This window comes from Parambassis ranga, chromosome 19 (genome assembly GCF_900634625.1).
Source record: "Parambassis ranga chromosome 19, fParRan2.1, whole genome shotgun sequence".
Taxonomy (NCBI): Eukaryota; Metazoa; Chordata; class Actinopteri; family Ambassidae; genus Parambassis; species Parambassis ranga.
Window position 1 is genome coordinate 13,872,220 of NC_041039.1, and position 17,378 is coordinate 13,889,597.

At 40.8% G+C, this 17,378-nt stretch overlaps 1 protein-coding gene across 1 annotated transcript; it reads right to left on the bottom strand.

Annotated features, from left to right (window-relative positions):
- Positions 1–3: 3 nt before the first annotated feature.
- trpm1b (transient receptor potential cation channel, subfamily M, member 1b) lies at positions 4–16,847 on the bottom strand. The gene is made up of 28 exons (XM_028430462.1): positions 16,776–16,847; positions 10,651–10,727; positions 9,945–10,140; positions 9,591–9,804; positions 9,169–9,293; positions 8,903–9,074; positions 8,398–8,572; positions 8,181–8,304; positions 6,595–6,667; positions 6,406–6,506; positions 5,811–5,984; positions 5,598–5,732; positions 5,448–5,498; positions 5,211–5,351; positions 5,101–5,130; positions 4,711–5,003; positions 4,380–4,608; positions 4,163–4,294; positions 3,953–4,084; positions 3,733–3,861; positions 3,405–3,656; positions 3,150–3,324; positions 2,597–2,617; positions 2,376–2,520; positions 2,079–2,284; positions 1,668–1,800; positions 706–1,590; positions 4–597 (listed from the first exon to the last, which is right to left on the bottom strand). Exons 1-28 carry the CDS (start codon positions 16,845–16,847, stop codon positions 216–218), a joined length of 4,974 nt encoding a protein of 1,657 aa, XP_028286263.1. The 3' UTR covers positions 4–215.
- Between the last annotated feature and the right edge of the window lie 531 nt (positions 16,848–17,378).

Here is a 17,378-nt window from a genome sequence, read left to right on the forward strand (position 1 = left end):
TTAATCTGACTACTAACCATGACCGCTTGATTGAACATGTTGAGTTGTTGATTGTTTTTCATATATTTTTTTTTTTTTTACACCGGCTTTATATGCTCAGCCTCACTAATGAACTCTGATGGCAGTTCACAGTCTTGCTGGTATGTCTCACTGTTGTTCATCCTTCCACTTTCTGTTTTATTTGCCACTCTTGCCCCTCTCTAAGGATCTCAACTTTACTTCTGTCCATCATCTTCCGTCTTCCTGACCACCATCTTTCTCTTGTCGTCCTGTCCAGCAGCTGATGCTCTGGTAGCTTCAACGAGGTCTCTCTCACTGCTAGAGGCCCGCGGCTCCATGCTGACCACCAAGGGCTTTACTTTTCTATCACTTGCATTCCAGCTCTGTGACCTGTGAGATGGCAGATATTTTTCATCGACTACAGTCAGATACTCGGTTGTATCCGAGAGGTTTCTCTTCGCCTTTGTCTTTGTTTGGTCCTGCTCAGATGCTGCTTCTTGAGGGGCACCCTTACTTTCTGAAGGAATTGCATCAGTCCGGATTTGTTTTTTGAGCTCTGCTGGTGCAGCAGTTGTTTGAAACTGCTGGGCAAGTGCTCTCACTGTTGATACTTTTGGCATGTGACCCAAACCGCTGGAATGCACCTGATACTCCAGGTTTTCTGGCCATTGATTTGGGGCTTTGGTGACCTCATCTATCAATGACCTGTAGTCTGCAGTTTGCAGGCCTTCATCACCTGTCTCAGCCGGGTTGTAGATGATGCTGCTCATAGCCCTTTTCTTTGTGACAGGAGAAACCTGGGCTTGGCTTTCGAAAGGGACACATTTCAGAGATTTAGTCCGCTTGGGAGAAGAGGAGGTTCCTTGCAACAGCTCGGCCTTCACTGCAATATCAGCAGCTTCCTCTGGTTCGTCAGGGGGGTTGATAATAATGGTGCTCATGGCTCTTCTCTTTGTCAAAGGAGACGTGACCTGGTCTTCTACTGGGTAGTGCTTCAAGGACTTAGTCCTTTTTGGAGGGGACAAAGGTTTAAGTCTGTTTTTGTCTGTTAGTCTGTCTAGCACCAAGGTGCTGCCTTGTCTCATGTTGGATATGGTCTCTTGACTTGATGCTGCAGACGCTGGCTTTTGTTCACATGGAGATATTAGAATATTTACACATGAACTAGGTCGCGATCTGTCCAAACCACCAACCTCTAGGGTCTGACCTCCTTCCATTGTGTTGCAAATACCAGAGGCCTGCCGCAGACTCTGCTGCCTTTCTACGCCAGTTTTAGTCGGCTCCTCTATGTCCTTCTGCTTGGATGCAAACTCCTCCATGTCCATGTGGAAGCGGTAAAGACTGTAGCCATCAGCACTGTTAATACTGCCCTGGCGTAGGAGAGAGGAAGGATCACATACTGAGGAGTTTCGTGAATAAGTCCTGGTCAGCTCCAAACGGTCCACCCCTGCAAGCTTTTCCAGTGCGACTGCCATACGCCCATGGATTTCCTCCAGCTGCGCCAGACGTAGATCTACTGTCTGCAGGGAGGCCTTCATCGTGTTCTCCCTTTCATTTACCTCCTCCAGACGCATGAACATATTTTCAACTCTAAAAATATGAATGAGAATCAAGAAATGAAAACACAAACTGTAAATAATTTATCTACTACTGAAAAAGTGATTTACCTCTCTGATGTAACCTTAATGCGTTCATCACTAGAAGACTGCTGTGCATCCTCTTTTACTCTGAAGTATTCCTCCACACACTGCTCTTCGAACTCGTACAGATTTTTCAGTTCCTCTGGATTCAACCTGAGCTCTGAAAGAAATGGATGACATGTTAGATAGATAGATAGATAGATAGATAGATAGATAGATAGATAGATAGATAGATAGATAGATACTATCTAACCACGAAATCATTAGACTTTCAAAAAAAAATTCAATTCAATTCAGTTTTATTTATATAGCGCATATTACAATCAGACATTGTCTCAAAGCGCTTCACAGGAACCCCCCAAAGAGCACTGTGGCAAGGAAAAACTCCCTAAAAAAGGGGGGAGTTATATATTTTGTATTAATAGAACAAAAACTAACTGAGGCCCCGGTCCTTCTCATCCAGCTCTCCCTCCTGTCTCTTCCTGGCACACCTCCTAAACAGTCTGCTGAAGAGGATGTAGAGGTGGCTGAAGATGATGAGTGGTGGAGGCAGAATGGGACGGTCGTGGAATGTCATGATCAGCTGATATCTTTGAAATTTCCACACCTGGTTGGAAATGGACTTGACTTCAAAGAACGTGTTGCTGTGTGACAAGACGTGTAAACCAGTGAGTGAGTTAACTGTAATAATAGACTGTAATAATTTCCTTCAGAATAATAAGAACATATATTTACTTGAACACAGCAATGAGCAAGTTGACCAGGAGAATGTTTGCCACGAGAAGATAGCAGGCCATAATTGCAGGTGTGAGCCAAGCACCAGGAATACAAGGAGGAAGTTTCTTCCCATCCTCATCATATAAATGTTCACCACATGGAGCTGTGGGGAAGGAGGGTTATAGCTGTAGGTTTATTTTTAGAAATTAATTGGTAGAATTGTGTTTTTGTCTACTTACGGTTGATTTCCATTGCATAGACTTGTATAAATAATTCCAGAAAAGCGCAGTGCCACAGAAAGATGTAGAAAGTGTTAAAAACCAAAACATCTGGGATTTTTATGTCATATTTCTGTCAAGGTCAAGCTGATGTCCATGATATAATGGACTGATGTCATCCAAAAATTCTAGGATATTTTTTGTTTAAACACACAAGTGGGAATGAAATCAACTTATTCAAAATAAACAAATGTTGTAATGTAAATGTGTAATTGACTTTCCTAGAAAGTATTTTAATACTTAATACAATGTACAATACAATACTTCGAAATAGCTGCTTGTTGACTTCACCCTGACAGAAGAAATGATCACAGGAAAGAAAACTTGAAGGCAGATGATCACAACTGAGAAAATGACATGCAAATGTGCCAGCAGAGGGAGCCAAAGTGTTACAGTGTTACAGTGTAAGGTACTGTTAATAATCAACACACAATTTAAGACAGAGAAACCAATGTAACACTGATCATCTGCCCAGAATCAGGAAACAGAATCTTACTATGAATTCTAGTCTTACGGTCTATCGAGTCTGCAAAAACCTCTCCATAGATCATCCAGTATGGCATGTAGAAAATGTTTCTGGCCAGGCGCCATGTTGGCTCTTCGTCTGGGTGAAGTATGGCTTGCCGAGCCACCCCAAAGCTCATGAGCACCACCAGCATGATCACAACAAAGTACATCATGTCAATCATCTGCAAGAAGAGAAACATTTGGATTTGTCATTTTTGCATGTTGTCATGCCTGTCAGTTCACTTTCATGTTATTTATTTACCATCTTCCCTATCATCATCACATAGGGTCCCAGGTATTTGTTGACACCAAAGATGTCCAATACACGGATGTACCAGAAGATGATGTCTATACAGTAGATGACCCTGCCGTAGCCCATATACGGTTCATGCTGCAGCCGCAGCATGAGGCCCAGGAGGAATGTGGAAATGGCAGCCAGGTCTGTGATGTTCCAGTAGTCCTCCAGCCACACACTGATCTTCTGCTTCAGCTTTCCTGGCTCTGACATTAAAATCTGGACACCAGAATTTAAAAGGTCAAGCAGAATTCATTAGTATTTCTGACTCTGTCACTGTAGTTGTAGCTTTTACCTGTCTGACTTTTTCAGTGCCAAGCGTAAGGATGTAAGCTATGACAATCCACTCTTGTATAGATGGCCATCGCTCCATTTTCACTAGGATGATGTAGTTATACAGCATCAAATAGCCCAAATAGGAAATCTGTCAGGAGGGGAGACCCAGAAAATGATTGTATTGCAAGTATTCATTTTAAAATTTTTAAAAGTGCATAATTCTAAAAAAAGGAACTTACAGTGTTGAACCAGAATTTGGTGAAGGGTGCATCATAAAACCCAAAGACTCTTTTGCCTATAGGAGTCCGGCGAACTTTAGCGCTTCCTTCCTCTTCATCTCCCTTTCGTGAAGTGGCATCAGCGTTAGGCCCCTGAAACATCAGAGTAAAGTTTATAGCGTATCATCCTTTAAAGGAAATGAATCTGATGTGGTCAGCATGGATCAGGACCTTGCTCGATTTAGCATCATCTTCCTTCTCTTTTCCTTCTTCTTTGCCTCCAGATGTATGATAGGAAGCGTCATCTCCAAGACGGAATTCCATTAGAAGAATCAGAAGTGGAAACATGATTCCCAGTATAACCTAGGTGAGATATCACTGCAAATTAGTCAGTTGTTCATACTTGTTTTGAACCATTTGTTTAAAGGGATTTTTTTTTCATGTCAACCTTGATGCCTGGGTTTTTTCCAATCCTTAAGCAGCCCATCCACATGTCAGTGAGCAACATCTGGCTGCAGGTATGAGCGATGAAGTCACGTTGCTTAGCAGCCACAGCCAGCTTCAGACAGGTGGAATTACTCCAGTTAACCAGCTCATATGTTAAGAGTTTCATGGCCACCTGTTCGTCATGTTTGTAGGACTGGTCCAACAGCTCATAGGCCAACTGGCCAAATTCTCTGTGAAATGAAGAGTAGAAATACATTTTATTTCCATGTGGCACTTGACAAAAGAGTAATAAAAATACGCTGGAGCTCTTTATTAGTTTAACATGTACTCACTTGGAGTTGTTCTCCAGATCTTGGGAGATGTCGTCCACCAGCTCGCTCTCGGAGCACTCGTGGGCCATGGCCTTGTACAGTTTACAAGCCACTAAGGCCTTTGCCATAGCTTCTTCTCCGCGCTGCCAGAGGAACAGCGCCATCTTCTGGCGCTTCATCAGCACTGCCCACAGCATCAGCTCATGAAAGGGAAACTTGAATCGACAGACCTCTGGGTCATCCACATCTATCTCCACCTCTTCCTCTTTCTTCTTTTTTGGCTTTTTCTTGCCTTTTGTTCGGGGTTCATCATCCTAACAAAAACAAAAATGTATATATATATATTTCAAATGATTCTTGTGTATGTGTTCAGCTGATTGAAAGTGTTTTGTTGTAAAAATGACACCTCACCTCCATTCCTAGAAGCTTTAGTGCTTTTGGCTGTAAGAAGAAAACAAAACATTTGACTTCAGTTGCACCCTACATTGAACAAATTCATATTTGCTTCATTCCATACTTACCCTTTTTAGTCCATATAAATTATTGTAGAGATTGCGAAAAACCTTTCTGGTGTAATTGCTCCTGTATGCTCCTCCCATGAGGTACTCCAGCACCAGGCCAATATCAATCAGTGTGATCTGATAATCTGGAGGAAGGTTCCCCTGCAGAATCACCAGTCATGATTATTATAGCAAATCTATCTATTTAAATTATATTTAAAACTGAAATTGTCCACAATCATAAAAAGGTCATTTTACCTTTTTCACGTCTCTAACAACAGCATGCAGTGTATTTGCAGGCCCAAGTTTCTGATAAAAACCAAGTAAACGGAGAAGTAACAGAAAGAATTAGTGTTAAATCTTTTGTGCCATGCTTTATTTTCATTTGTAGTGGTGTCTCAGACTGACCGTGTTGTATAACTCTTCCAGCCTGGGAATGGTGAGAAAGTGGTGAATATTGACCCCATTCTCAAGGAGCAGTTTCACAAAGTCCACTCTGTCCAGAACCAGAGCATCCATCATAGCCTGCTCCAGGGAGTTCACCTGAGAGAAAGTAATACATGACAGAATGAATTGCTACTTTTTATTGTGCTCCTTGTTCACATAAACCACAGTGCTTACCCAGCGAATTAGCTCCAACTTTCTTGGATCAGTTTCTTCTGGAGGTTCTGGTTTTGCCTTTCCTTTCCCTTTCCCCTTTTTGGCCCGAGTCTTATTGCGAGGGGCACTAGCGGGACTCTGTTTCTCCTGGGTCGGGGCTACAGCGGTTGTAGTGTTGGCAATGGCACCAGCAGGCTGAGCAGGCAGGAATTAAAAAAAGAAAGCTGTAAATTCACCTTGGCAGATTATGTTTTGAGTTTTATTACTCTCATTTAATCACACTGTTATTGGTTTTTTTCTGTTTTAAAGAAAATCTGCTCTGTTCATAAAAGGATGTACTTTGAACTATTAGTACTATTGGCAGAGAACATGCTCTCTGCATTATCCTTACAGATATGCTTTAATATATATAAATATATATATATGTAATATATACTTTATATAGATTATTTTTCTAAGATTATAATCTGAATGGCATTTGTCTAATGTGTATCTCTTTCACTTCACATAAGTGCTAGATAATACAAAGTGTCTCCTAGTTTGTGCAGAAAAGTTCATTGTAAGCTGAGAAATCTGAAAATGGAATGATTAAAATTCGAACGTGAGCACCACTCACTGGTAAATTGTGTCCGTAAACAAAGATGTGATTACGAGCAATATCCACTCTGTTCCAGGCCAGAGCCAGACTGAGCTGATCTGCTGCTGAAGCATTGGTGCCTGATGCAGAAAAAGAAGCAGATGGGAGAAAATAAGTAAGTGTTGCTGTTTACGAGTGTGTGGAAGCTGTGATGCAGACTGATAATACCTTTTAACAATGCTGTGAGGATGGCCATTTCTATATCTTGTTGTCCCTCTGAGCCCATTCGAAAAACTGTGATCTACAAAGAAAAAACCACCAAAAAAACAGCAATTGCAGGAGTGACACCCTACTTAAATGAATGGATGAATGAATGAGTTCATTATTACAATGTATAGCTTTAACTGTAGCTGAAAACACGTGATATTAAGTGATTTTCAGTGGGTTTCTGACTGCAGCAGTCTGCAGCTGACCTTTCTGGCACTTACAGCTAATTTCCTCGTCAGGCAGAGTGATAGCACTTGCCTTGTTATAAACTCAACTATATCAAATTAAATTATGCTGACGGCCCTGTCACATGTGCAGCCATGGTGAATGGGATTAGATTGGCATGAAAATGTGGCGTGGCGCCAGGCTCAGTCTCGGGATGCGTTAATAATGAGCAGCCTGCATCAGTTTGAACACTGCAAAGTTGTGTTGCTCCGTCAGTTGCAAGGGGAACTGTGTGTTTCTTTTTTAACAAATGGGGAGCCTTTTTAATAGTATTCATAATTCAGTTAAATGTTTTATCCTATTGTTATGTATCGGTGAAATAAACCAGTATTTTAAATTTGTCTAACCCAGCTGTTCATGTTGAATGCACTTAGGATGAAAGGATTATGTGAGGACTAGACGGCCACACAGATTCACCTGTAGGTTAGTCATGGCACTTTAGTTTAAGAGCAGGCGATAGTGCAGTAGTCTGGCTGCTTTGTCACATTGTCTGGATTGGGAAACCTTGAAAACTAAATGGTATGAGACCAAGCTCAAAGTGGTATGATCTTTGAAAAAAAAGCAGTTTTAAGTTGCTTATCTGGGTTTGTTGGAGCATTAGGCAGTCTAATACGTGAGGGGATAGAGAATGCAGAGTCGCTGGTGAAGTGAGAGCACTCTGGGGACTGAAAGCCTGGGGAGTGGAGAGAGGAACCTGGTTGAGGATTAGGGAGATGGAGCCTCTTCTCCATCTGTGTGCTGCATGCTTACTGTGAATAGATGAAGCAAGAGCTAAGCAGGTGGTAGTGTGCACTGATCTTTCCCACCCAAATGTATGGAGTCCCCAGATTATATGGGCTGGGTATTACCAACTACTAATCACATCACTTATGCCTACGGAAATCTGCTATCACTGCTATTTATGCACCAAAGTCTCCACACTTTGGAGAAACAAGCTCTGCGATTAGACTCTTGCCAGGGTGAAGTGTACTGTTTACATGGAAGCAAGGAGTTGAACACTCTGGAATTAGATACCACCACCACTACACATATATGAGGGTTAATGATGGCCTGCAGTAAAGCCTCCAATCCCCTGGATTGCATGACATTACCACACATGACTACAAAAAGATGGAGAAATGACAAGTAGGTTGTGAGGATTATGTTTATTCAGTATGTTAATGGAAATAACACAGATGAGTGGTTGTGCAGGAATGACGATGGAGACCAGACGTTTCATGGATCAAATGTTTATTGATTGTCACAGACATGTTATGTCCAAGGTTGAGATGGTCTGATATATGAGGATTGTGACACATGTTTTACTTTATTTTTCTACTCACCAGTTCCCTTTTCTTCATGCACTCCATTACCATGAGCAGGATCTGCTGTGACTGGCTTTTGGTATAATTGAATGTCTTCTGAATAGTTACTAAAAGTTGGTCTCTGACGTCATCGTTAACCAGGCTGAAAATAGAAAAGGATGGTAAAATTTTCCTTCCAGCTTTTCATCCGAGAAATAAAATAAGAGGATTGTAAAGAACAAATCAAAAACCTCACCCTCCATCCTCTGAGAACTTGTGCGCGAAGGATATGATGTCAGAAGCACGTCCGCTGCCATCGCACACTACCACAGGGATGGGAGGCTCATCTCTCAGACTCTCCAGGGCAATGGAGATAACGTTGGGACCACCCTCCACTATCAGACACACCAGTGGCACCCCCTGACCTAAACCTGAAACATACAGGAACAAATACTCAGTCCCCCTATACATTAAAGTGTCATAACAGCAGACCGAAATAATGAAATGAGGGTGGAAATTATGTAGAGCATGTGAGCAGACAAACCAGAGGAAGGAGGGAGTGAAGTCAGTGGTGACAGCTGAGCATCCCTTTGCTGTCCCTGCCTTATCCGAGCTCCAGGCATAGGATGACAAAGGGAAGCCCACAGGTCACAGAGGAGCTCTCCATCCACTTGTCCAACACGATTCTCATTTACACACACCCACACACTATAGGATGGAGCATGATTATATGGCAGTCTTGAGAGGACTGTGTGACTTACGAGTGTTGATCTTCTGCAAGGAGATGTGTTTCTCCAGCATTCGACGGAGTTTGACCTCCGAGCCATACTTCCCACAGGTTCCATTGTCAGTGAGAATGAAGTGTGAATGGCTGTTGTTGAGCACTGCCAGCTTACTCAGTGGGTTTGCCATTGTCTGATAGGGCCTGGTTACCTAGAAAAGGGGGAAGAGATGGCAGTGAAATGCTTGAAGAAAAAATAGCATTACAAAGAGTTTTTTTTTTTAAACTAAATATAGTCATTCTTACATCTTTTCCAATCAGGTCCTCTTTGTTTTCCAAGATCCCCCATGGAGCAATTCCTATTGCACACACCTTTCCTCGTGACTTGGAGGAATGATCCTTTAAGGCATCTCCAACATGACGGATCACGCCTAAGTTGGAATTAAGAAAATAGAGCAATATAAATAATAACTCTGCCAGATGTGGAACATACTGTAGGAAACTGCACGCACAATCCACCCAGATTGCCATTTGTGATGAACTTTCCCACTAAAGCTCTAATTATAGAGCTTAAACCTGTGACAATGGGTTGGTCAAATCTCCCTTAGGAAATTGCAGAATAGGTATTATGTAATAACAATTTAGAGCAAAGGTAATCTTCTAATGTCACAAGCTGATATTTGTTAAGTGAACATTAAAAGCGTTTTCCTGATCTGTCAGTGTCCTACCCGTGTTGACTCCACCCGTGAAGATCCAAGCTCCAGTGGTAACGGCAGCTTTGATCAGACCTTTGCCGAACACTTGCTTGAGTTTAGGCTGAAGGTCAAAGTTCTGAAGACCTCCGTGTACAGAAATGAGCAAAGTGGGCAGCTCCAGTTGCCAGTCCTTCACCATCAAATGCAGGAGGTTGTCAGGCTTGGTGTCATATGAAACCCGGATGTACTAGAAGGAAAAATAATTGTGACGTATTACTGTGTTTGTTGTGAATTTTGCATGTCGTTACTATAGGCATAGTGTACAGTGGAAGAGCTGCATTGCATCGACTCACTCCTCTAATGTTGTAACACCTTATAGAGACTCACCATGGCTTTGTTGATGAATCCTCCTCCCTGGAACTCGATGATCCCAAAGGCGTCTGTTGGATACGTCCTTGTGTGCTTGATCACTGTCCATTTATCCCGTGGGGTGTCAATATGCACCAGCTGGTTCGCTTCCTCTATTGAGTTGGCACCAGGAGGGATGGCCACGTGCTGCGTTGTCAGCTGACCACAGGCACATCTAGACAGAACAGAAGGTATGAACCAAGGTGAATGAAATTAATTGAGACTGCCCATTAGGACACCGTCTTTTTTTTTTCCCTCAAAACATGCTGGCCTATTTTAATGGCTGGTTCCATTTCTGGGAAATGTGGACCTCAGAAAACAAAGGGATGCACTGCCTGGCTGGTCTCAGCCCATGACAATAATCATGTCCCACCAGACTCTAAAAAAAGATCTTAATCCTGATTAATGTCCTGTAACATGTCATCATACACTAGGTGTCACGATTTTGGGAAACGATTTGTATTCATATACTGAATATAGAGCTGAATGTCACCCCTAATCACTTGCATGAGTTACTTATTTTCTTAACAATGGGCCCAACTGACCAAAAATATTTGGCTATGTATGTGGCTATGTTGTCATGTTTCAGTTATACTTGTGTTTAAAATCAGTATGTGATATACAAGAATAATACAGCTAGAATTATATTGTCCTAACAAATAGGATTCAGTTAGAACATGATTACCTGGTCGGGTCCTTGCTTGGAAATATGTGAATACATTCTCTTTTATAAAAGGTCCTCTCAATCCAAGCCCTCTGTGCCTGTCAAGACAAAAAAAGACAGGAAAGTGTTAGTTCACATTATGTGCCGTCGTCCCTGTTGTCATGGAGAGATCATCCTTGCCGATATCTGAATCTAAGTATCACTACTGAAATCCTCTTAGTGGTAATCCTGGCTAAAAGATGAGGAGTGAATGCATCCTACAAAGAAAGCAAAAATTCGAAGAGAGGTGAAACTGTAGAAAAAAAATGTCTTGCAGTCTATATATAGCTTATAATGCAAAAATATTAATAATCAGACAGAAGAGTCAAGCTAAGTTATTATGCCAACAACCCAAAGGAATTGTCTGCTTTTATTATCTATTCAAGGTTGATAAGCAGCCAGCGAAAAGCATCACACAAAAGTACTATGCCCACACACTTGTCCTGATTGTCGTCTGATCTTTTTCCAGCGCTGAGCAAAAATAACCTGAGTTCAAAGCAGAGTTTCTCTGAGGCCTATTGTTGGCAGTGGAACCCCAATTAAAACTGAAGCCCTGGAAGCAAAGCTTTCCAAGAAAACACAGAACAGACCTGAATACTTTAATTGCACCATTATCTTAACACATTCAAAAAAATCTTTGTGTGAATTTAAACTATAATCCTAAAGTCATGTGAGTATAAATTAAAAAGATAAACTCTATTGGAGTCTTGTGACAGTCACAGGGGCTCTTAACACAGAGCAGTTACTGTGTGACTGCACTGCTAAACCACAAACTGTCTTCTTTAAGAAAATAGAGGTCAGTGATAAACCTCTGGATTCCTTTACTGTATAGGCAGCTTTTAGGTCCTTCCTTATAATAAGCACTAGTAATGAGCTTGTTTGATTTGAGATTTTATGCGTTCTTTGCATATTGGCTTTTCAACTACTTCTCACTCTTGCTTGTACTTTAAATCCAACACTACTTCTCTGTTGATTAAACACATATAGAAACTCACTTTACATAGAACTCCAATGACACGTTATTGAAGTCCTGAACAATGTCCGGTAAAGATTGAGCTGGTTAAAAATCAAAAAATTAGAAGCTTTTAAAATGTTTTTGCTGTTGCTGCTCTTTTCTATGTAACCTGTTGGTTTGTGCAGGAATATTTCTATCCTGTCATATATTGCTGTTCTTGTCTTGGCAATTTTCCGCCTCAGTGTAATCACGCATCATTAAGCACCCAGAACTCACGCAGTGCTGCCTGCTCACATTTAACACATCTGAGTTCACTCTCCATTCTCTAACATTCAGTAACATCAGGCAGATTCTCTGGTAAAAGCGATGAAGTTAAGTTTAAAAACAGTTGCAATAGACTCACACACAGTCCTCCTCGGAGTCCTGTCTCTCCCGCTGCTTAGAGGTAAAGGCTTGAGAGTGGAAGTCTAAACTCTGCTGCTCCATGACCAGAGCTTTCCTCTCCTGGTGCTGCACTCCCAGTCAAGTGGTCTCATTGAATCCCACAGGACATGAAACTTCTTCACTTTATGAGGGCTGGTTAATATGATGAGCATGTGAGCAGGGTCTTTGTTCACCCAAGTCTCATGACTCCAGTTCAAGGTAATCCTTTTGGGAGTCCCATGACCCCTTCTCCATGCCCACAGGGTATTTTCATCCTTCGCTTGAACAAGGCACAATAAATCTACTTTGATAACTGGCCCCTAATCTCCCAATTTGTTGAAACTCCTTTCTTTGTGTTCGCTTCACAGTGTGGAAGATCTTAGTTGGTGTGAGAAGACGGCACAACCTAACAGCACTGCAGTCTCGTTTCGGAGGCTCCCCAACTTATCACTTGAAAAAAAAAATTTCACCCCCTCCAACTACTTTGATTTCAGCCCAATTTGCATAATTGAGAGAATTGGATGCAGGCATTCTTTTGGAAGGCGCCTTGTTAAGACATGACTGGTCTCTAGTCGGGGGCAAGGTCAGTCAATGCTAATTGCAGTTAATCTCTATTTCCACCCACCATGTATTGTGTATGTGGAGCAAAGTAAAGCCCAGCAAATCAGCTATTCAATATTCTCCTAATCTTGCTTTTTAGTGTTGATAATGTTAGGGGGATTTGCATTTAAGAACATCATTGATTCTGTATAATAAATAGTCTCACACCAGGAAGCCTTTATATCGCACTGACTGGCGTCTGATAGGAGAAAATCTGTAGGGTTCTTTTTGTCAAATCAGACACATTTCAATATGGTTAATCTAAATAATGTTTAACATGAAAGGGGTTTCAGCTAAATTTCTAAATAACTAGAGGAAGACATTAGTTGAGCTAAGATGGATCACAAAGTAGTACACATACGTGCTTAAAACCTCCCTCATGTGAATAAGTACTCCTTTTATGGTCGAAGTGAGCAGTACGAGACTGACTGTAACTCTCAGTACAAAAGACAAGGGAGGTTAGCGGTTGATGACACAGAAAGACCAAGACACACACACACACACACACATAGTTTCCCAGTTTTGCGCTGGTAAAAAAAACGCACGTGGGTTGCTGTTAATTATAACTGAACAAAACAAAGCACATTTCCAGAAGGGTTTGGCCAGATATTTCAGCTTACTTAAACTCATTAACCACAGCAATTAAAACCGAAATCCAGTCAGCAACCAGCTGGCTCGTTAAGAGCTGCCTTTGAGCACTTAACAACAAAAACCTTGAAGAATTAGATACTGCAGGATCAGATTGTGTCACACCGAGCAAATTAACCAGACTTAAGACAAGCCTCGGAACAATAAACAACATTCATTCCAATGTGCAGATACTTTTTTTCTGAGGAAACGATCACTGAAAACAAAAGACATTTGTGTGAGATTGGAGTTATAATTGCTGAGTTACGAACCAAATAAACTGTTTTTCATTAGCTGCACCAATATAATAATGTTTTTGCCCTTAAAATTTAACAGTGCATTAGATCTCTGGTCTAAATCTCTCTAAGAATATGTTCCTTTGCTGGATCATAATGCAGTACAGGGCCACATCACACTGCCATACATTCATTCCTTTTTGTACTGGAATCACATGGTCCTGGTCTCCTGACCCACAGCTTAGCAACAACTAGATCACAGCTAATTTGTTCCAGTGAAGCTACAATTATACAGACTATTCAGGTCTAGCAGGCATACAGAGAAGGTTTAATACTAGCTGTATTTTTTCTTATGTTGACGTCTGACCAGGCTGATTTCAGTGTGTTTAGTTACTTACAATGGAAATGTGAAAAACTATATATGACAAAGAGACATGTATTTGTTCAGAATATTCTAGTAAAGATGGAATTCAGGCAACAAAAGCCTCATCAGCACAAGTGAAATGGATCAGAAAGGATTTGGGGGTCCTATAAGGAATGTGATGTCACCAAGTTTGAAAGCAACTAATTGCTCAGCTTTGGTGCTGAATGGCGATGAGGTTAGAGCTTGATGCACTGTGACAAGAAGGAAACCCACGTAGACTCCTTTTTACTGTCTAAAATGATTAAAAACAATATTTTGTACTCGTGGCTGATCCACATGCACTGCATATAAAGCTGCTTTTTAAGTGTTTTCACTTGAGGGGAAAAGATATTTCGACAAAGCGACATATTTTGGACTTCCAGGCTCTGGATAGGCAAATTTACATTTAACTGTGAAGCTAACTGTTTTCAGCCAGCCCTGTTTGTAAATGCACTCATTGTCCTCCTGAGGTTGGAAATCCAGTTAGCCATCACGAGTCCAACATGTCACTGATTATCCCTAAGAGTGGAGGGAGTCATAAGACATGTTTTAAAGCTGCTGTTTTCCTGTTTTTCCCCCCAGAGGAAAAGTCAGACAAAGATACCACATGAAATTTTATTTAAAGACAGCAACTAGCAACAGGTGTGTTTGTATTGAAAGTGAAATATTTGTTGGCAGAGAAATTAAAAAACTAAAACAAGAGTGCTTCTGGATTGGGTGTGATCTGGACTCATTTGTTTTAGGTTCACTATGCAGTGAAGGAAACAGCATTTCAATCTGTAATAAAATATCTATCTTACAAATCTAAAAACAGTGCAAGTAGTGTAAAATATATATATAAACTGTAAAGGTTAGGATATTTTCCTTTATGCACGAAAAGCATGCTAGAAACAGATTCTTTAGTTGTTAAGTTGAAAACATATGATCTTATCGTGAGTGAGAAACAAATAGTCATACCCTGTAGCAAAACTACATGATGAATGAGCCTTTCCTTTGGGGCCGTTGTTACCAAAAGTGTTGTGCTTCTTTAAGTAGTTGTGGTTACTGCGTGACATCTGTTGCAATGCAAAGCTCGATTTTATTTTTCCTAAATATACTTTTTCTGAACAAAAAGTTCCGTTCAGGTGTTATCTCCTAAAGATGAGGTTGTAGATGTTTTCCTTGGAGTCAGCTGATTAAACCCCAACTCCAGTACAGTCATATAGGATATTTGTTTCTTGCCTCTCTGATTTATTGATCTTTCATATCTGCCATTTTAAATGATAAAATTGCACACTTTGTCCACAGCGCGCTCCTATCTAAAGACTAATTTTTAATGTCTATTTTTGTGGATTGTAGACATATCGCTGAGATATTTGTCAGTAGCTGGATTTACCATGTGAGGATCTTTTATCTATTGTCTTCACACACAAAGGTATTTTCTCATGTACACAGACCCGAGCCATAAAGCTTTGAAAGTATTCTTTGCCCTCACCTGACCTGAGCCTGACACTTACATCACACAGTCATATGAGCCTGCAGACCCAGAATGAAAATGGGTTTGTTAATCACATTTGTACTGGTTTGGATGCCTGGGCTATTTTTATTGAAAGTGTCTAAGAACAAATTATTCTCACCCATCAGGTGACGAAACAGCAAAAGACAAACAGTAATGAATAATTTGCTATTTGATTTTTATTGGTGTTTTCTTTTTTCCTAAATGGCTGTAGTTCCTTTTCTATCCTGTATGTGGGCCTTAATCATTTAAAAAAAGAGATCCATGATTATAGACTATTAATGCAACATGGAAAATGTGAGTGACCAAGAAAAAATGGACAATGTTGTTCCTCTGATTGCATTTATATTCAGACACAGACATCAGAAATCCAGCACTATTCATAATCATTGCTGATTACTGGAGTAAAGCCTTATATAGAAAAGTAGTGGATTATAGCCGGCATGTATAAATTAAACAAAGGTTATAAATATCATCTAACAAAGTGTACACACTTATCACACTAGAGTCTTTTGATTATGTCAGGTAGCAGAAGGGCCACAGACCTAAGTATCCTTCTGTTCTTATATGTAACAATTATGATAATTATGCGTAGCAACTGCATACATTGTAATCTGTGTTTAAACACAAGAGGCTGTTAAATTTCTTAAAAGCTTACCCATTGATTGTAATTTACAAATATTTTCATTATTTGTCCACATTTCTGCACTTTTTGGCATCTAAGGCTCTACAGACACAAAGTTTCAGTCCATATTTCCAGGATCATTGGATTGTACACTTTTTTCTGCTTTCAAGGACAGGCTAACAGGAGTTTGTTAATCACGTGAAAGCAGACTGTAGGAAAATATAAAAGTCTTTAATCTGTCATGGCCGCGTTCGACCACATTGAGCCATTATGAGGGATTAAACTGCCATACTGGAGCGAGTGGTTGCTTAACTTTAAACCCCACTTAACAGTAACTTTCAAGAGTTGGGGGTGCAGACCATGTGCTCATATGAGAAGGAGTGCTGAATGGTATGTCTTTATGCCAAACAGAAAGGCTCTAAAATGATTGGTCAGTATGACTCTGGGCAGCTCATAGTATTGGTTCCATGTGATGCAGCACCAATTTGAAAAAAAAAAAACTGCTTCTGTATTTAAAACTCCACTAAAAAGAAACTAAGCATTTAATAGCAGTTGTTCTAACAGACATAGACATTAAATGTTAGTTTAGAAGAAATGTCATAAAAAGTAATTAAAAATTTAAACTTGTGAAAAAAAAACTTTTTGACAAAAAAAAATCAAAACACCAGGATGCAGACAAATCTAAAAAGTAGCACAAAGTCACCTGTTGAATGTAGCATTGCAGCCTGCAGGGTACAGCTTACCTTCTGTGATCCAGATGTGCTGCGTTTGAGTGAGGACCGTTTAGCGGGGCCACTCTGGCCCTTGGGGTCCATGTTGAACACTCAAGCTGAGACTGAGATCCTTACAGAGCGCCGGCAGGTCAGGGTTCAGCAGCAGTAGCAATGTCAACATTAGAAGCAGACAGAAACCCTCGAGAGCACCAAGGCATGACAGCACCCTCCGGATTTACACTTGAAAACGATTACTCTTCACCATCAATACAGGTTTCAGTGCCTCTCTCCTCTCTGCAGCTTACTTCCAACTGACAAGACAGAGATCCCAGCCAGGGGATATAAATCACTCGATGACACACTTGACACATAGACCGTTTTCCTCTACCGGGCATCCCATAATCAGGCTTAATGCAGCCGGCTCTTATGAAGCCTCAGAGTCTAATGGATAGAGATTTAATAAATGGTTATTGAAGGGAAATCTACTTTGGCACACCACAACCCCAAAAAAGGCTTAGAGAGAAACCATGCAAGCTGTGAGGCTAAAGTTAGCCAGCAGAAAGCCAAAGGTTGTCCCACCAGATGAGGCTCAGAGTTTATCAGACAGGGAAGTGCCCCATCAAGGTGCAGACA

Excerpts from the sequence above, each read along its gene's own strand:
- trpm1b (XM_028430462.1), bottom strand. The coding sequence starts at position 16,847 with ATGGACCCCAAGGGCCAGAGTGGCCCCGCTAAACGGTCCTCACTCAAA. Across the intron at positions 5,985-6,405 it reads TTTACGGACACAATTTACCA|CCTGCTGGTGCCATTGCCAA; the intron begins GTGAGTGGTGCT and ends CTGCCTGCTCAG. Across the intron at positions 2,285-2,375 it reads TTGCTCATTGCTGTGTTCAA|CAACACGTTCTTTGAAGTCA; the intron begins GTAAATATATGT and ends CTTGTCACACAG.